The 21,116-nt window shown below is 41.2% G+C and overlaps 2 protein-coding genes across 3 annotated transcripts in view; one reads left to right on the top strand and one right to left on the bottom strand.

The window, feature by feature from the left end:
• The window catches only part of smg1 (SMG1 nonsense mediated mRNA decay associated PI3K related kinase), a 474,356-nt gene that overhangs the window by 197,398 nt on the left and 255,842 nt on the right, over positions 1-21,116 (bottom strand). For both annotated transcript variants that reach the window (XM_084329910.1, XM_084329909.1), the window contains exons 32-36: positions 12,664-12,808; positions 8,318-8,456; positions 7,788-8,009; positions 4,194-4,374; positions 3,821-3,976 (exon numbers count right to left, since the gene is read on the bottom strand). In XM_084329910.1, the coding sequence (XP_084186036.1) occupies positions 3,821-3,976; positions 4,194-4,374; positions 7,788-8,009; positions 8,318-8,456; positions 12,664-12,808 (843 nt within the window). The remainder of the gene's footprint in view (positions 1-3,820; positions 3,977-4,193; positions 4,375-7,787; positions 8,010-8,317; positions 8,457-12,663; positions 12,809-21,116) is intronic.
• LOC311239843 (uncharacterized protein) lies at positions 406-1,760 on the top strand (the record flags this gene model as incomplete). The annotated part of the gene is made up of 3 exons (XM_084328291.1): positions 406-452; positions 899-934; positions 1,422-1,760. Exon 3 carries the CDS (start codon positions 1,425-1,427, stop codon positions 1,758-1,760), a length of 336 nt encoding a protein of 111 aa, XP_084184417.1. The 5' UTR covers positions 406-452; positions 899-934; positions 1,422-1,424.

Here is a 21,116-nt window from a genome sequence, read left to right on the forward strand (position 1 = left end):
GCACCCCCCCCCCCCCCCCAACTTAGATTTAGGGTTGATACAACCATCATAATAATATTGTTAATAATAACAATAACAATAATGATGTAATAATGTAAAAATTATCATTAAAAAGACCTGATTATGAGAAAAAAAATTACGATGCATGGAATATTGTTGAGGCACACTAGTTACAACTATATTTCAAACAGGCACTCCATGTCAAAAAGGTTGCTGACCCCTGCTGTAAAGGAATGTGAATCACTACCCACTTTCAAAAACACTCAAAAAAACACCTACGTGAGACTGCAATTCGAAACTGGCCCCTACAAATGTCCTAACCTAACGGAACGTAAACCAATCCCGGTCACCCTCTTTATCTGGGAACGCCCAAACCCAACTTCGGTCACGCCCCATCTTGCGCGGCATTCTGGATCTTTCCTCACAGCCCCACCAGATTTTCACGTCGAAAGGTAGGTGATATGAAATCATACTTATTTTAGAGTATATATATCAAATTTCATGAGTATTCATCTATATTTAGTCATCTAAAGACTACTAGATGTGAACGTTTGTACCACTGCAACGTTATAATTGTTCGAATGTGTTCGGGGCGACGCTGATTTCCAAGTAAAAGTAGCTTCCTGTTCCTTAAACACGAACTCCCACTCGCCCCAAGATGAAGTCAGATTGTTTGGTTATGTTGCTAGCATATATAGCCAGTGTTTTGTCCGACGAAATGTGTTGTACATTTGTAATCTTAATAAGAGATCTAAGTTTGTCTGAACGAGTGATGAACTGAGGTTGCGCGAAAATAATCGAAGGGAGAACAATAATTTTCGCGGGGAAAATAATGAACTGGTTTTCTCTCTCTCTCTCTCTCTCTCAATCTCTGTATAAAAAAACATCTGAAGCATAGACAGTGACAAAGTCCAGAGACAGCACAGCAGACACGGTAGGTTTGTGTGTGCTTGTTTGTTTCTCTACAGGTGAATGGAGGTGTGTGTGTGTGTGTGTGAGGCTGCCATGCTGAACTGGGTGAAGGTAAGGTTGTGTGTGTGTTTGCATGTCTGGTAATATTTCAGCATAATCATTTTGGTTTCATGCTCATTCATATTCAAGTTCATTAACAAAAGGCAAGATGTTCTTGATACCTTCCATTGTTCTGCATCTTTTCATCAGAATTTCACTCATATCCAACAAACCATAGCAATAAACTAAATTCATCATTGAGGTCAACAACCTCCTTATCCATATTCAAAAAAACAATTCAAATCTAATTTAATTTCATCATAAATCACTCACATAAGTTCCCTCCTAGCACTGTTTTTTTTAAATAATGTGCTAAATAAATCAAATAAAATAAACTCGTCAGTCGTACAATAATAATAAAGTTCATATTATTTTACTTTCTTGTTTAAAATATTTTTGTGTGTTTGCAGAGCATGCCTAATATCCGGCAAATGCGGAAGAGGGAGAGGAAGGTGCGTCTGTGGACCCAGGAGGCCATGGATCAGGCCATTGCAGAGGTCAGAGCAGGCAGGTGGAGTGCGAGGCGGGCAGCCACGTTGTTCGAGGTCCCTAAGTCCAGCCTGATCGACCGACTCAGCGGAAAGGTGTCTCTGGCCTGCAACATCGGCCGGGGCACCTATCTGACCCCTGAAGATGAGAGTTCCCTGGTGGAGTACTGCTTGTACTCTGCCAGTTATGGGTTTCCGCTGACGAGGTCGCAGGTCCTGGCCCACGCCCTGGCCATCTATAACCTCCGTAAAATTTGCTGATTTTATACAAATTGCTGTGGGGCACTTTGAACTGTGGTCCATGTGTGAAAAGTACTATATAGATAGTTATTCATATTTATTACATGGCGTTTTCACATTCGCCGAAATGCTTGCTTGTGATTGGTCAATAGCCCGTGTCAGAGGTCCGTTATCACACAATAATGACCGCTGTGGGACAATAATGACCGCTGTGCGCAGCTGTTCGCAATCAAGCCCACTACAACACTGTATCAGTGCTGCTCAGCATATGCACAGCTGCACTCAGTCATGCAATCAGACCAGAGACCTGCCGGCTGCCGATAATAATAATCACTTTATTTGGGCTGACAGAGCCACAGAACAACTGCGTCTTCATTTGATCTAGTCTTGTCGATGAATTAGGTATATTGTTAGTAAGTTAGCCATGTAATAAGCGGGATAATGTATAGCTTTACTCGATCATTGTCGCAAAATAATTGACCTTCACTGACGTTTAAAACACCTCAGCGCTGCGCCTCGGTATTTTAAACTCCGTGTCGGTCAATTATTTTGCGACAATGACCTCGTAGCTATACATTATCCCTTACTTATTATTGGACCTTGGTATATTGTAATCAAGCAGCGTCATAATAATAAATTTCTTTTTAACTGCAGGTCACACCACCAAGAGGCAGAAGCTGGGGATCTGGCGGTGTGGCCGGTGTAAAAAGGCGAACCCCCCTGTGGACTCTGAGGGTTTGGTGTCGTGGGTCCAGTGTGACAACTGTCACAAATGGTTCCACACCATGTGTGTCCAGTGGGAGGAGGAGGAGGACGAAGATGCTAGTTTCTGGTGTTACTGGTGTTTGGATGAATGAGTGTATGAATGAGTGAGCGAATGAAAAAATTTATAAATATGTATGGTGTGCTGTAAATAGTTATTGTTCTAAGTTATGTTTATTGTATTTTTTATATAATGTTTATAAAATTTTATGAAGTGCTGGCTGTTGTGTTAAATTTGTCATATTTTTGTTGAAAACACATGTACTCACAAATGTTAATGTGACAAGTGATTGTGATTAATATTTTGTTTGTTAGACAAATAAAATGGGGATGTTGTTTGCTCCTGAGATGAGATGGTAGACAAACGACACTACCTTCCAGCTGACAGTAGATGGCAGCATTGATTTTAAAGGATGAAAACAGGTTCAAACAAAAGAACTCCATTTTCCAAGACCTTTTTTCACAGTTCACAGGTCAGCAGGTCGGTAAAAGTTGATGAAAATGCGATCTGAACACAGGAGCGTTAAACTATGAATGCGCCCTCACGTCACCTCAGTACAGTGACCGTGAATGGCCACCTAATTATCATAATTAAAGTGCATCATTAGCATTATGTTTGTTGTCTAAAGGGAACTAAAATGGTAAAATTTAAGTTTTTAAATGATATCCGCATATATAGGACAAATAAAACAGCGTTGTTTTGTAAAAAACTCCAATGAAAACGGCGCAAGGTACGTAATATTCGCTATTGTTATGCAAATGTGATAGAATCCTATAAAAAGGTGGACGCACTTGGGCACTGTGACGTTAGTTGTACAGTAAATGACCAAGTAAGGCTTTGTCAGTATTCCAATGTACAGTATACAATTTGTGTGTGTCCCCTACCCAACCCCCCCACCCCCCCCCCCCCCCCCCACCTCCAATGTACAGCCCTCACCCACCCACCCAACCCCACCCCGCCCACCCAACCTCCTCCAATGTACAGTTTCTACGCCAAATGTATATACACTCTTTTTCTGGACACTTTTGTATCACAAACAGTACTGTATTTGCAAATCTGATATGTCATAAATGTATAGATGTAGCAGTACTGTCTATCTGTATGTCATGTATGTCATATATGTTATGATGAATTGAAAATGGGGGACCCTGATGTAAACAAGACGAAAGTCTTTCTCTGGTCTGCATCCCCTTAACAATTGTATGTATTGAGCTGTACTGTACTGTACCCATTCTGCAATCTGTTAATAAACGTTTCAATCAATCAATCAATCAATCAATCAATCAATCAATCAATCAATCAATCAATCAGTACATACCAGAGTTCTGGGCCTCCAAGGACAGGGAGCCCACTATGGCTGGGTAGAGGATGAGGTGAGGGGAGTCGTGAGCCACGCGACACAGCAGACTGCAGATACTCTGTCTGATGTAGGCCTCTGGGTGGTTGAGACGAGAAAACAACTGGGGGATGATGCCTAGAGAGTGAAGAGAGGGAGAGAGAGAGGGAGATAAAGAGAGAGGGAGGTATAGAAAGAGACAGATAGATAAAGAAAGACAAGCAGACAGATAAATGGAAAGACAGAGACGGAACAGCATTTTAAAAAGAAAGAAACCAAAAACGTCTAATCCTGTCATGTATTTCAAAGATAGAATGTGTCTAGGTGGTGCATTTGCTTCGACAGTGTGGCATACCCCTCCAGGGTGCGGTGGGGGTAGAGGCAAGTCCCAGCTCCAGTCCTTCCCTCAGCTCGCCGGCATGCTTCACCAGCAGGCGCAGCAGACGCAGCGTTGCCATGACGATCACATCGTCATTGCTCTGCTTGCTATTCTGATTGGACAGCAAAAGTTTTGGGTCATCCTCGTCGATGGGCAGCTGAGAATAGAAGACGGATTTCTTTTTAATAAAAGAAACACGGCAACATCATGGGAAATGCGCTTACCGTCTTCATTCATCAAATAACACTACTTTGCTGTATGCTTCAGTCATAGAATAACATAGCCCCTTACATGACTGCGATGTGCAAGCCAGGGGCTGGCTTTTTAATACACAGTCACTCTCAGCTATGTTGCTACCAGGCTCGTTTGGAGCACCAAGCACTGCTTCCCAGCTCGGGGTGGGTCAAAAATATATCAGATATGAATTTCAAATGTACCCAGCGTACAATATGGGTTTCACACAGCGAGGCGCTGAGGTCTGGAAGCTCGGAGTTGCTAATAAACAGTTTAAATCATTGTTACAAAACGAGTGGTACTCAGAGCGAGCCGTGTATTTCCGCCGTTGGTGTCACAGCGCATGCGTTCACGTTACGTGGTGTAGTGTATCTTGTAGACCAGGCCCATTGCAAGTTGCTGTACTCTGTTGTCTACTCTAAGCCATCCTAGGTAGTCAAAGTGGGTGCAGTGAACATTTTTGGGTGCACCTAAATTATGTGCTGGTGCACCTAAATGAAAAAGTTAGGCGCACTGGTGCAACCAATGTAAAAAGTTAGTCTGGAGCCCTGTATGGTCTTTACTCTTAGCTACATTTGAAGAAGAAAAAAAGCAACATTATGTCAGTTTGGAGAGATTGATTTATGACATGATGTCATCTGCGGTCCGCCGGCGGACCGCTCGGGCTAAAGAGGTTAAGAGGTCAACTATAAAGTCTTGAATTAATTCGATAAAGACTACTTGTAATACAATTGTCATGATGCCATTTCAATCAATTATCTATTTTCTTTAACTTTTTTAATTCTGCAAAGAATTTGTTTTATTAACTTAAAAATATACAATGTCTATGAATTATAAGTATGTAATTCTATTGAGCCTATTGTTCTCCCGCAGACAGGAGCTTCGACCTCAGAGGGTTACAATATGTAATATGTGATGCGGCACGGCCTAGGCCGTCTTGTTAACACTTTTGAGTGCCAACGACGAGATTAGTCGTGCTAACTCGCCATGCGTTGAGTGCCAATGACGAGTTCTCGTCTTTTAATAGTTATTTCTTTTATTAGCGATATCCATTCATTTTTCATCCATCCAGCCTGACGTTATCATTGTGAATGGGTCTGAGCTCGAAAAGGGCAAATACCGCCGCCTATCGTTTCCCGGATGGTAATGCACATCATTGGATTGGATTGGGTGGCCATGTGCATCTGAAAAAAAGTCCGGTCCAGGGTTTTCCCATCTCTGGCAAGCAGTATCGTGTTACCAGATTGACTGAGGACCCTTTTTTGCAGAACATCTGATGTGAGGTAAGGACTCTATTTTACCAGTATTGGGTTAATCAGATGTTTTTTTCTCAGCCATCGCAACGTGTCTGTGTGTGTGTGCGTGTATGACGTTAGCGCTGACCAGGTCATGGATAATAGATTTTTCAGCCCACTTCTCTAGCGTGCATAAGTACACATATACTATCGATAATCTAGCGTTTATTTGAAAACGATTCATAAATCAGCCGAAAAATGACAACGTGTTTTGTGTATTCCACTAAAGAGCTATTATCGCAGAATTTCTCTGGAATTACTAGAACTCTCCAAAACTATACTCGTATTCAAAACGGTATAAAGCGGAAATGTACCAATGAAAAAACAATCCGTTTCGTACATGTTGACTGCAAGCAAGTCATTGATAAGACCCATAGCCATTAAGATATAGTTTTAAGTCTTCGCAAATTTCCCCAACCTCCCATCGACTTCAGCGCTGGCACGGATCGGCCACATATGGTCAAAGGGGCGTGGCACTCAATGTGTTAAGGAGCTCACGATTCTTCAGAAAACCCCAAAATGTTGCACAATTCAGAAATAGGTCGAAATGGAGATATTGGCAATTTTGAGTGATTTGAAATGTTCTCTATACGTCTCCTTATTTGCAAAACTTAATACGACTTGTAACTATGTTAATTATTGTTAGATTGTGCGGCTGTATAATTTCCCTCGCTGCTAAATACTTTCAGTCTCAGGTGTCAGAGAGAGATGTGCAGAAATGACAGCTACCAAATCCATCACAAAACAACGGACCGAGTAGGCTACTTTGTTGGCGGTGTGAAAATGTGCAGAGAAACATTCATATCTTTGTACGTAATCGTTTGTGTTAAATGGTATCTCTCCGTAAATGTTTTAAGTGTATCTCTCCATCGACTGGCAGTGCGCATAAGGCATATACAAAATAAATAAATAACACTTTTGCGCACCTACCATATAATACCTCCGGGAAACCACGGAGGCGTGAGGCATTCACCGGTAGGGGGTAGGTGTGCGAAATCTGATCGACTCTGGGGTTGTCTCTACGTGTTCGGGAGACTCAGGTGCATAAAGAGTCGAGACCTACTCTACCACAACGACAGCCCGAGCTGTGAGTGAATTACACGAACGGGAGCAAAGCCTTTATTATATGCCTTACGCACACTGCCAGTCTTTATGCGACGTAGAGATACAATTTAACACAAATGGTTCCAAAGATACTGATCATGATCATGCCTCTATACCAGCAGTTCTCAAACTATGAAAAGCATGAAATAGGTTGAGTGGGGTGACGATCGAAAGGCAGAAAATTACACTTTCCAACAATGTATTGGTTGATCTGCGAAAATGCAGCCCGTAGCCGACAGACGAGAGCAAAGTGCCACGACGTGCGATAAAATGCGCCATTTTGCGGCAGTACAATTTTTTCTGTAGTTAATTAATCTAAATTAACATGATAAAGTCCCAGCCCTAGTTATAACATGAGCCAGCTCTATTTTGTACTTTTAAAATCATAATAAAATCTTGAATCTTGATTACTATCTTGACTATCCTCTAGTTGGGTTATAAGATCTCACAATAATCTCTCTCATTGGAACATTGCATAAGAAAGCCAGAATGGCTGCCCTCAGACTGGAAGGTGTTAGTTAGGTGGGGGGAGGGTTACAGTAGCACTGATTTCTGGGTAAAGTAGTCTATTATGCATAGTTAAGAGAATGGCTGCAGTTCTTTTGAGGCCCTCTGGCTCTGAAATAGGAATTGTGTTAGTATCATGATTCATAAGACATAGATTGAAAGGTATCTGCCCGATTTGTATAAGTGAGGGCTTATTTTAAAAGTAAGAACCTGTACTTTCATCTTTTTTTTTTTTTTTTATAATATTGCACAAGACCCTACTCTGTGCATAGTCACATATATTGTGGACTACGGCACAGTAAAAATCCATACCTTTGCATGGATCCATGACGGTACACCTTCATATTCTGTATACCTTCTAGCCCTAACCGATATAACAAACGACTACATTAACTCCTCCCAATCCCAGGTGATGGTGTGGTGCCCTCACCTGTCCGGCATTGAGCTTCAGGAAGGTGAAGTAGGCTCGGCAAGAGACGCGGTAGAGGCTGAAGATGCGGTCCACCACCCGCCGCCACACACGGATCAGGCCCTCGGTCACGACCTGGCCCGCCTCACCCAGCCAGGGGCAGGAGGCCAGCAGCTGGCGCCAGATCACGTCAACCATGTCGTCCTCCTCATCCTCCTCTTGCTGCAGGGCCATGTCCTCGTCCTGGAGGAGGACGAGGAGCAGATGGAGGGGATGAGATGGAGGAAAGCTTTTATCAATACTGATCTGTTGTGTCTGTCTGTCTGTCTGTCTGTCTACATCTGTTTACATTTATTTTTAATGAGAAGTGTCCATTTGTTGGATAAGGCTGGTGTCACATCGGCCTCTGCCAGATTTGTCTCTGTTCTGACAGACAGGATGAACTTTTTGGAAATGACTGATCATTGTCCATTTAGTAAATTAATTTTTTTTTACACAAACATGATTACATTAGGTTGTAATTTAAAGATGAGTGTCTTGCTGACAGCTACCTGGATGCCGGCCGGCCGACACATGGCCTGGCCCAGGATGCTGAAGATGGCGTCCTTGTCTTCTTCACTGGTGGCCACTGGCAGCAGCTCCTCAATCTCCTGCTTCTCCCCAGAGAGGAGGGGCACACCTTCTCCTTGGCTATGAGATTTAAATAAAATAAAATACACTGGGACGATCACAATTGTCCTAGAGGTTATATAAAAAGGCACGATTACTGTCCTAGGGGGTATTTAACACTTTGAGTGCCAACAACGAGATTTCTCGTTAGTTCATGCCAACCGTTGAGTGCCAGAGACGAAAGATCTCGTTTTTATTTTTTTTTTTATTATTAGTGATTTCCATTCATATTTCATCAATCTAGCCTCACGTTACCACTGGAACTCTCTCTGAGCTCCATTGGGAAAATACCGCCCCCTATCGTCTCTCCAGATGGTACTGCACCCCTTTGGATTGGATTGAATGAAACGCATGGAGAAAAAATAAGTCCTGCTTCCACATTTTACTTGTCAGACAAGTAACCCGAGACGATCAAAGTCATCGCCGACCACCAGAACAGTGGATAATGTGTGTTTCCAGTACCCAGCGTTGGATCAATAAACGCGATCGATATTTGGAATGGCGATCAGGAATTGGAATAATCTTTTTGGAGAACATCTGATCTGAGGTAAGGAATCTATTTTACCAGTCTTGGGATAATCAGAGCTTTTTTCACAGATATATCAAAGTGGGCCCTATGTGTGTGTGTGTGTGTGTGTGCTGATCAGGAAATATATAATACATTTTTCAGCCCGCTTCCCTTGCGTGCATAAGTACACATATACTATCGATAATCTAGCGTTTATTTGAAAACGATTCATAAATAGGCCGAAAAATGACAATGTTTTTTGTGTATTCCAGTATATTCCAGTAAAGGGCGATTATCACAGAATCTTCTGAAATTTTCTGAAACTTTCAAGAAACAAGCGTTTTTCCAAAATGGTATAAAACGGAAATGAACAGATTAAAAAACAATCCGTTTCGACAATGTTGACTGCAAACAAGTCATTGATAAGCGACGGCCATATTATACACATAACCATAATTTAAGATATAGTTTATGCGTTCGCAAATATATTATTGAAGTGGGTGGTGGCACGCAACGGGGTTCCGGGGCACCGGACCCGTGGCACTCAAAGTGTTAAAGAGGCATGATGATGACTGTCCTAGGGGGTATTTCAAGAGGCACAATTACTGTCCTAGGGGGTATGTATGTCTGGTGAGACATGCTTAGTCAGCCTTCTCACGATACCAGAAGTATAAGCCTTGAACGCACGAGACATACCGGTAGTTTCTTCCCACACAGAACGTGGGGTATTATTTTGCAACAATGGAAAACAAATAAGCAGCCACCTCAACCACCAAGAAAACCATTTGCTTTGCATTAGAAACCGTGCTTTTAAAACTAGTTGTTTGGATTTATGTCTTTATGTGATGTCACATGAAAAAGCTCATTACAATGAGTGTCCTTGACTCATGTGTGCATGTGGAAAAATGAGCATGTTTTTTTTCTTTACAAGTCGATTATTAATTTCAATATATAATATTCATTGACAGCCCTACAAGTACAATTAGTTACTGCACACTACATCACCCCGAGTGGAACATGGAAAGCCAAACTTTCCCCCGACTGTACCGAAAACCCGTACCGAACCGTGACTTCAAAACCGAGGTACGTACCGAACCGTGGTTTTTGTGTACCGTTACACCCCAGTGCTTGCGCATAAACGTTCTCTTTTCTACCTAAAGTTGAATATAAAATATGTTTCTGACAGTGTCAAGTTTGATATTATTAGGGCTGACCTTCGAAGCTTTTTTTGGCAATCGAAGTTTCGGGCCGAGCTTCGATTTTCATTCGAAGCTTCGAATAATAATAATATTAATTATAATATTTTTTTTTTATCTTATGTTGTGGGACTTGTACAGCACTTTGGTAAACTTTGTTGTTTTTAAATGTGCTCTATAAATAAAGTAGATTGGATTAATTAATTAAGTAGCCCCTTGCGCTGCCTGGGTGCAGTGGGGCTGCTCTCACAGCCAACGACATGACATTACATAATTATGTTGCAACCTTCGTCTATCAAGCAAACAATTATATTATATTTAATTTATAATTATATCAGACAATGCACCTACAAAAGCAGATGATTACAATGAAATTAGCCAACTTGGTAACACATTAGTCATAGCAGCATAGGCATAGCCTTATTAATGTTTTGTGTGGCGTCGCCATCGTGTACAACGATACTTACGTTTTTTAGGTGATTTGACAAAGTTGTTGTAGAGTTGTGATATGCCATTTTCTTCTGGCATATCTGGCAGTCGGCTTTTTGGGCATTGTATTTGCATATTTTAAAGTGTAACCACACGTCTGATGACTTCTTCGTCGACATGTCTGCTGCACATGTCCTTGTTGTTTTCAACACAGATAATCTCCACGTGCTTGTTGTAAAGAGGTGGAGTCGAGGCGCCGCTTACTTTCGTTTCATTGGAATGGAGGCGGGAAGGCGCCGCTTACTTTCGTTTCATTGGAATGGAGGCGGGAAGGCGCCGCTTACTTTCGTTTCATTGGAATGGAGGCGGGAAGGCGCCGCTTACTTTCGTTTCATTGGAATGGAGGCGGGAAGGCGCCGCTTACTTTCGTTTCATTGGAATGGAGGCGCAAGATTTTAGAGGCAAAAAAAATAAAAAAATTCTTTAAAACTTCTATTATTTTTTTTTATGTTCGAAGCTCATGCCATCGAACGAAGCTTCGAAGCTTCGAAGTATTTAAGACAGCCCTAGATATTATATTGTGTTTAATGTGAAACTCATTCGAGGGTACGATAATTGTTGTATTTGTACAATCAAGGTGGCTCACTCGTTACAGAAACAGTCCGGACTGAAAGAGAGGGGTATATAGGCTGCTAAAAAAAAAAGTAAACTCGTAAGCCCGATGGGTCCGGTACCGGACCCACAATGACATTGCGCCATAATCCACCTCTACAGACTATGAATTAATGTTGCGTTTTCCCCTCAAATGTAGCCAAGAGTAAAGACCCTAACCCTGTCAAAACAGCAGTCAAAGTGTATATTTTCAGCATTACGTTTGTTTACCAATGAGTTTAACTGTTATTAGTGAAATATAAGATTATAGAAATCTCAGGGCATTCGGTCGGAAACCGGCGCATATTGACGGGAGGAAGTGGCACAGGCAAAAGTTAGTGTAGTCTTTTGAAGGAAGAGACCAAGGGCTTTCGAATTTCGAAAAACTACACTACCCAGCTCATGCCACAATCATCTGACTTCTGGATAAACTTTTTTTATTTCTGTTATTTTTCGGGAATATCTCCCACAAACCTAAATGTTATTGCCATAACACAGAACGTTAGTTTCTCTACCGTTCTGTGAACGTCTAGCAAAAAACAGCATTGCAATCTGATGAAAAATGGCGGAGAAATTATAAAAAAGTAACTGTACGTACAGTAGATTTCATTCAAGTTTTTTGCTGCACGCCTGGTGATACTAAATCCAGATTGAACTCTACCATTGGAAAGGGGAGATTTGGCCCGATCCATAGATGTGCGACTTGGCCACAATAAGGTAATTTATAGGCCCGATTCTATAATGATATTTCAAATTGCATGTGTCCGGATGGCAGAATTCAGTACTGTATCTATAAAACCTTCTGTTTAATCATCTTCCCTTTATTAATTTGCTTAGATTTTTTGTACACGTGATTTCAAGAAAGTGCTGAACGAAGGTGCTGACGTTTTTCATGTCTGGTCATTTTTAGCACAGTGTTATTCACCATCAAAAAATTATAATATATATATAATTGATATTCTTCTTTGGTTCATTACAATTTACTCAAGCCTAGTAGGGCTGACCTTCGAAGCTTTTTTTGGCAATCGAAGCTTTGGGGCCGAGCTTCGATTTTAATTTGAAGCTGCAAAAAAAATTTAAAAAAATTAAAATATAAAAAAAAAAAAAAAAAAATGTATTTTTTTTTAATTTTTTATCTTATGTTGTGGGACTTGTACAGCACTTTCATTAACTTTAGGAAAAGTGCATGACAGTAAGGTTAGTCACGGTTAGATATATATTTTTTTTTAATCATTTCAGATAATGGTTGAAGAAGTGAGTCTTTAGTCGACGGCGAAAGATTGGACGGGATTCGGCTGTCCTAACTGGGATGGGTAGTTCTCACACACACACACACACACACACACACACAAATCGATTTTTTAAGGGATGATTGTTCCCAAGTAAATAGAGCTAAATGCATGATTGTAAAGTGCTAGTGGGTGAAGCATCTTCCTCCACTGACCTGGCATTGTCGACCACCTTCCTGCCCCAGCGATAGGCCCAGCTGGCCAAGGCAGCCCAGGACTTGGCTACCTCTGGAGCCTGGCTGGTGGACAGCTGGTAGAGCTGGCCCAGGACAAAGTCTGGTTCTCCCACACCAACACTCACTGTAGAAGATCAACCTTAGCTAGTCAACAGCTGGGGAAAACTCACTACTGTTTTTTTTTTTTTTTATATTTATTTTTTAGCGTTTATCGCTTTTCCTGGTCAGATATGACAGACAGATGCAGTGAGGGTGAAACGGGAGAGAGAGCAGGGGAAGACATGGCAAATAACGGCGGGTCCGGGAATCGAACTTGGGTCGGCCAATCCGCGACACAGCGCGGTACATGGTGTGCTACTGGAGCGCCAAAACTCACTACTGTTAAGACTCGTCTCACTACTAACACTTGCTACCAAGGACCAAGGAGGAGTCAACAGTTAAGCCATTTAACCCAATATTACTATATAGACCAGAATTGTGGTTGGAATGAATGGAAGTCAACAAGCTCAACACAAAAAGCACATAAAGTATAAAATATACAAATCCTTAATGAAAATCAGACATTCCACTAATGGCATACATTCCAATGTATAATCTCCATAAGTGAATGAACGAAGTTTATTTTTCGGTCTTGTTTAGATAAATCAAAAACACACTTAAAAAAAGAAAAAAGAAAAAAAAATCACAAATGTACATATTCAAGGTAAGCTCATACACAAAATCCAAAATCAATGACAGAAAAAAAGGAATAGACTGAAGCACATGCTTATTTTTGCCTATCCTTTACAAATTCTTAAAACCTAAATATAGTTTAATGTATAGATTTATTTTTTTTAATATGCTGCAAGATATGATTAAAAAAATATTTCTTTTAGTGTTTTACTCAAAACTGTACTTGTGAATTATTTGATCCTTTAAAGGCTTTTTTTAAATCTCCCCTGAGAAGTACACAACTTCAAGGCTAAGGCTATTCCATAATTTAACTCCCAAAATTTAAACGCATCTAGCTTGTACATTAGTTCTTACTTTTTTACATGTTTTGAGAATACATAACCCTCTTAAATTATACTTTCCTTCTCTTGGTTTAAAGAGACATTGAATACAAACTGGTAGGCTTTTACTCTTAGCACGAAAAATGATTTCCAAGGTCTTTATGTACACCATATCTACACATTTTAATGTGCAGGACTTTATGAATAATGGATTTGTCAATTCAAGGTAACTAGCTTCGTTTATTATTCTAATAGCTCTTTTCTGTAGTTTAATAATAGGATCTATATTTGTTTTATAAACATTCCCCCAGACCTCAACACAATATGACATGTATGGTACAACAAGTGAAAAATACAATATATGCAAACATTTCTGATTTAACAGCTCCCTTGTTTTGTACAGAATGCCAACAGATTTGGCAATTTACCTTTGATATATTGTATATGTGGCTTCCAACAGTTTGTGATCTATAATCTAGGGGTGGGACGATACATCGATCCAGATCGATATATCGATCTATTATCAATGATCCAATAGGATTGATGCAACATAAAAAGATCAGTTCATATTGAGATACTCTTATTTTGAAAATCCTGTGGCGAGTTGTATCCGCCCAACAGCACAGCAGTAGCGTCTGAAACACAGTGTAGACACTACAACAGAGCAAGGCTACATAGTGTGCCTATTTTGGGACCCAAAATAAGTCCCTGCTGTTTTATTCCGCAACGGGTGAAATTAATCTAAAATGCTTTGCAACCTCTCCATTCCTTTATGCCCATGTCGCGTTAAAGACCGAAATTAATGTTACGTTAGCGTGAGCTAACTCTGATCAGAGCCATGGAGAACAGCAGATGTCCATTAGTGGGGACTGGGGAAGGGGGGGCATTCTCCCTTTCTGTGTGTCTCCGTTTGGAAAGACCAGATGAAGTCAGAGGAGTATATTATATTGATAGTAAATGTATTGAGGATGGACAGATAATGTTGATATTTAAACATAAAAAATACAATACATAATACATTTATTCATGATCATCATGCAACATAAAACAATTGTAGGAACAGTTTGAGAGGAAGGGGTTTTAGGTTGCGTGTTGAGTTCCAAAAAGATTTACTTAAAGTTTAAAGCTCAATATATCAAAACGTGGCACTTTACAGGGGTGGTCAGGTGGCGTAGCGGAGATTGCGTTCGTCACCAAACGCCGGAGACGCTGGATTCGCCTGTTCGAATTGGCTGGCTTGGCTGGCCGTTCACACTAATACAATTGGCAGTATTAGAGGGTGGGAAAGCTGGAGGGGTGGGTCCGGGTCGTTGTAAACAGCGACTCCTACAGTTCGGTCGGGGCGCCTGCTCAGCGCGGATAGGATCCAAGGGGGGTAGTGTGATCCTTCCACACGTTACACCCTCTCAGTGAGAGTCCGCGCTGCCAGGTGAAAAAGAAGCGGTTGATTGGCTAGACGTGTGTCGGAGGAAGCACGCGATAGCCTCCACTCTCCCAGACCGACTGTGGGGGGTAAGTGCGCAGCGACCAGGAAGGGGATTGGGAATTGGCATAACGACTAACATTGGGATGGGAGAAAATCGGAGGAAAAAGGAGGGGGTAAAAGACCAATAAAAAAAATAAAAATAAAAAAACGTGGCACTTTACAGTGAACAGGAGGTCTATTTGTATTAAAAACAATAGATTGTTTTTCATTTAAATGTCTGGAAGAGCTCAAATTTAAATGTCAAATGATACTTCCGTTGCCTTTTTTGAGTTGATCTAAATGTTACGGATTGTGTTAAATGGGCATATAATATCGTCTCATATCGATCGCAGGCACCTGAATCTAATTGTATCGTGGCAGACTTTGTGATATCGGCAAATATCGTATCGTTGTCCAAAGAATCGATATTAGATATCGTATTGTATCATGATGAAAGTGGTGAGTCCCACCCCTACTATAATCACACCTAAGAATTTTGTTTCATATACTCTTTCAATTTCAGTTCCATTTAAATTCAGTTTAATTTCACAGTCGGTAGGAATACCACCAAATACCATACATTTTGTTTTGTTTTCATTAACTCATTCAACGCCAGACGCGATGATAGTCTGGTTTTAATCGTTATTTCTTTTATTAGCAATATCCATTCATTTTCATCCATCCAGTCTGATGTTATCATTGGGAATGGGTCTGAGCTCGCAAAATGGCAAATACCGCCGCCTACACCTTCCAGCTGGTATTGCACTCCATTAGGAATGGTGTGGTTTCTTTTCAGGGACAATCCGAGCCGTGCTGGCGGGGTTTAAATACTCAGGCGAGGTAGGCATATACAACGATGGCATGGAACAGTAACCCCGCCCGCCCGTTCGTGTGTAATGCTCGGTAATGTGCGACGGACCTCCACGAGCAGTATTTGGAATGACGAGCAGATAATTGGAACACTATATATAAAAGCTTGCGTTGATCTGATATGTCTTTCTTTCTACCCCGATCGAAGCTGTCTGTGTGTGTGTGTGGCTGTGTGCCGTTGGGTGGGAGGAGGTGGCGGGGGAGCCCCGCGGTCCAGGGCTCTTTTCATTCTTGCATGAGGAAGGATAATAATGATGATCTAGCGTTGATTTCAGGAAGATTCGATAATCAGGCGAAAAATTACAACGTGTTTAGTGTATTCCACTAAAGGGCTATTATCGCGTCTTTTCCTGGAATTACTCTGAAGCACCCAAACTATATTCATATTCAAAACGGTATCAAACGGAAATGTACAGATGAAAAAACAATCCGTTTTGTACATGTTGACTGGAAGCAACTCACTGATAATCGACGGGTGTATTAGACCCATAGCTATCATTTAAGATATTTTTTTTTTATCCACTTTTTCTCCCATTTTCTATATTTTCTCCCATCCCAATTTCGTATCATCCAATTCAACCCTCCCCTGTCACGAACGCTGTTTCTTGCCTCCCACAAGCCGGCTGCAATGTGGACTAAGTCATACATAGCACAAGTCCCCTCCGGTACTTGAGGTAACAGCAGTCGCATCTTTTCACCTGCGCAGCTCGATCTCTCAGTGGCGAGGAGTAACACGTGGGAGGCTCACGCTGCCCCCGACACTTCCTGATTCTACTGCGCAGGCGCACCAACCGACCTGTAGGAGTCGCTGTCCACAACGCCCGATCCCCACCCATCAGTTTCCCACCCCCTAATACGGCCAATGTGTATTAGTATGAACGACCAGCTAAACTGAAAGCAATGTGGAGTGCTGGGCTCGAACAGGCGAGCCCAGCGTCTCCGCATTCGTGGCGAGTGCCTTGCCCACTACGCCACGTAGCCGCCCCATTTAAGATATATTTTAAGATTCCGGTTTAGCGTTAGAATGGAGTAGGTCGCATGTGACACAGCTGCTCACCCGTTATTTTTTTTTCGTTTTAAAAACATATTTTTAAACCATTAATGCGTTTAAAACTTGACGCATATATCAACTGAGACTATCAACTAACTATATTGACCAAAAGAATCGAGATGCCAAACACAAGGAAAGACACAGCGAGACCAAAACCAGTCGAAGAGGTCCCGCCGCGGGACCCAGGATTCGTACAGCGGACAGCAGGAAATATAGACTTGACAGAGGCCGCTTCAAGTTCAACCCCATCAAACACCTCCGCAGACACCGAACATATCATCCGGAAAATGGAGGAAATGGGGAAGACAATAATGAAGGAAATGATCCTCCAATCACAACTGTCGGAGAAGATAATAACTCAAAAAGTAGATGCTATTAAAGAATCTATTGAATGCAAAATTGATGCGCTGAGAGCGGACGCCGACGCACAGATTAAACGCACCGAGGCTCTGGAGAAAGTAATGGAAGCCCACGAAATCAATTACACTCGCATCTACAATGAAGTAGAGGTTAACAAAGTTAACCTAACTGCTGAGATGAAGGGGAACTACAATGAAATCAAGACGGAGCTCAGCGAAATAACGTTGGAGCTCACGCGAATCAATAAAGAACAGAAAGCCAAAATATTCGAGATGGAATATCAAAAACGCAAGCTGAATATTTGTATTGTCGGTCTGGACGAATCAGTGAGATGTACAAACCCTGAAGAGTTTGCCACAGAATTACAGAAAATCTTGGGAACAGGGATCCTTCCTAAAATACCGGAGGTGGATCAGTGCTTCAGATTGGGACCCCGCTCCATTGGCAATAACGCTAAGCCCAGAGTGATATTAGTTATACTGCGCCAAGTCAGTATAAAAGAAATGATTATTCGTGAAACTCGCAGGATGAAAGGCAATCTGAAATACATGGAGGTACCAATACACTGCTTTGAAGATTATTGTCGTGAAGTAGTGGAACTGTGTGCCAAGTTCAAGACGGTGATGTCTCAACTATACCTGGGGAAATACAGACCCCTACTAATATACCCTGCAATACTTCGCATTGTCGACAAACAAGGAGCAAGGGTTCTCCTCAACTCGCCTGAAGATGCAGCCAAATTCCTGTCTGAACAACACGCAGAATAGTGTATAAATGGCCTTTTAAATCTCAGTTATGCAAGGTCACCATATAGTACAATCTTTAATAACCGAGGATTTGGGACAGAGAGACCTACGTGCTCAGAGTTTTTTAATGCTTTCCCCGACGTGTTTATATTATTGCGGACATATTGGATTCAAGATTGGAACACTCCAGAACATACTGGAACATTCAGACAATGTAAAAATGACATATTGGAATAATCTAGAACATCGAAGCATTCTTTGATATATGGAGCATTCTGGAATATCAGCAATACGTGGTCATTCACTCTACCAGAAGCCCCTCGGGGGAATAATCAACAGCTATCTAGATGCAGAACCACAGAGCCATCATAGCCGGCCAGCTGAAAGATCACTCTACACAACGATCATCGCCCACCCCGGTCAGGGGAAATGCTGCATATATGTATTTAAAAACTGTTTTTTATTAATGGGAAATAATTTCACTACTTCTCCAATTTATACTTTAGATGTTTAAGCATAGCAATGCTCTTTAAAGATCTAAGTTAATGTTCTCTTCCTGTTACTTGTTTTTTTTTCTTTTTCATCCCCTCTCTGATTTATTGAGGCTCTCTCTTCAGTTCAATACCTTCATATTATTCATGGGTTACTATAAATTACACAAGTTCATATAAAATGTAAGTGATTAGGGCATGACAATTGAAGCTTATTTTTGGTCTTTATTTTTAGTTTATCTCATTTAAATTTTTATTTATTAATTTTTTACGGGTAAGTGGCCAAGCCACAGTCGACATTCTACTTATGGTAGAATTTAGAGTGTTAGATCCTATGGTATACATAGGAATGTTAAGGATAATTGGATCATTCTGGGATATCCGGTGGTGCAAGGGAGGGAGTCATACGCAAAGGTTGTGTTCATGGAACACAATCCTGTACGACTCTCGGTGGGAGGGAAGGGTAGGGGATTTTTATTTGTATATATGTATGTTTTTAAGCTCGGCTCTCAACGGGACCTCACTAGTGGGATGTATATCTATTATTGCCTCGCACTCTAGAAGCATTACCAAAAATTACAATGCAACATGTATAGACTACGGCTAGTTTGAATATAATGATATGGAACACCGGGGGAATAAATAACCAACTCAAACGCAAAAGCGTGCTCACACTGATGAAAAAAGAACATGTGGACATTGCTCTGCTAAGCGAAACACACATTCTAGGGAAAGACATAGATAAATTAGCGGACAACATATACCATAATATCAGTCACTCCTCTATTGGTACGAGAACTCGGGGTGTAGCAATAGTCGTTAAACGTAAGTTGAATATTGTACTAAAGGGAGTATGGTCTGATGTAGAAGGTCGGATAACTATAGCTAAGATTGAACATAAGAACAGGAAAATAGCGTTGATAGCGGTATACGCCCCAAATTTGTACGAAGAAGATTTCTTCACTACACTAACCAATGCAATGTTAGACATTCCCGATTACTCATTTATAATAGGAGCGGATTTTAATGCCATCTGGAACCCAAGGATGGACAAATCTTACCTCGCCTTTTCCAGCGAACAAAATAATTCATCGAAGGCATTAAAGGATTGGTCAAAGATTACAGGTGTAAATGATTTATGGCGGTTACTTAATCCCACGACCCGAAAGTACTCTTGTCGATCTGCGAGACATAATACACTATCCAGAATAGATTATGTCTTTGCATCACAGAGACTATTTGATAATTATGAAGTGGAAATGATACCCAACGCACTATCAGATCACTGTTATTTACTCCTTAAAGGTACATTTGGTATACTATCCTCCCGAGCCCCAAGATGGCGATTTAACTCGTTGCTGCTTAACAACAAGGAATTCATTACACAACTCAAAGAAGCTCTTATAGTATTCCAACGGGAGAATGCAAACTCGGTGCAAGACCCCAGAATAATATGGATGTCGGTAAAGGGAATGATCAAAGACTTCACGGATAGCTTTTCCTCCAAAATGCGCAAGAATCAAAGCACAAAACTGGATGAGCTGGAAACGCTTTACTCAACGTTATTTAATTCTCTGAAATACAACAACTGAACTCGACTAGAAAATCAAGTTAACGTACTAAAAATAGAGATCAATGCCATATACAGACAACAATCGGAAATACAAATACGCAGCACAAGACAACAGCAGTACTCCCATGGTTCCAAACCCAGCCACCTATTAGCCATGCGATTAAGAATTAATGCAACATTTGCAGATATAACTACCATTAGAGCACAACAAGTACTTGTAACAGATCCTGTAAAAATAAACGATACATTCAAAGTATTCTACTCCGACTTATATAAATCAGAAATGACCTTCGATCAAAACAAAATGGACACATTTCTTAATCAAATTATTCTCCCTAAACTTTCAGAGGATGACGCTAAACAGTTAGAAATACCGATCACACTAGAGGAACTCAAGAAGGCCATAACCGCAATGAAAAGTGGTAAGGCTCCTGGAAGAGACGGTTTCCCCATCAGAAATGTACCTTTCTTGTTGGGACATAATTGGCCCCTTATTACTAAATATGATCTTATACTCAGTCAAGGAGGGGAACTTCCATAAAAATGACAATATTGCACTCATAACAGTCCTCCTTAAAAAAGACAAAGACCCCAACGAGTGCGGTAGTTATAGACCTTTAAGCCTCCTCGGAACAGATATCAAACTGTACTCTAAGGTATTAGCCATCAGATTACAAAAGCATATGACGTCTTTAGTTCACCCGGACCAAACTGGCTTCATAGGAGGCCGCCTGATCACTGAGAACATAAGACGTATACTGCACGTACTTGATGCCGACAAGGAGGACACCATACCTAAGGCGATGCTGTCCCTGGATGCTATGAAGGCCTTTGACAGGCTGGCATGGTCGTATCTGTGGGCAGTGCTAGAAAGGATGGGGTTA

Source organism: Notolepis coatsorum (assembly GCF_963971535.1).
Source record: "Notolepis coatsorum genome assembly, chromosome: 14".
In the NCBI taxonomy this organism is placed as follows: Eukaryota; Metazoa; Chordata; class Actinopteri; order Aulopiformes; family Paralepididae; genus Notolepis; species Notolepis coatsorum.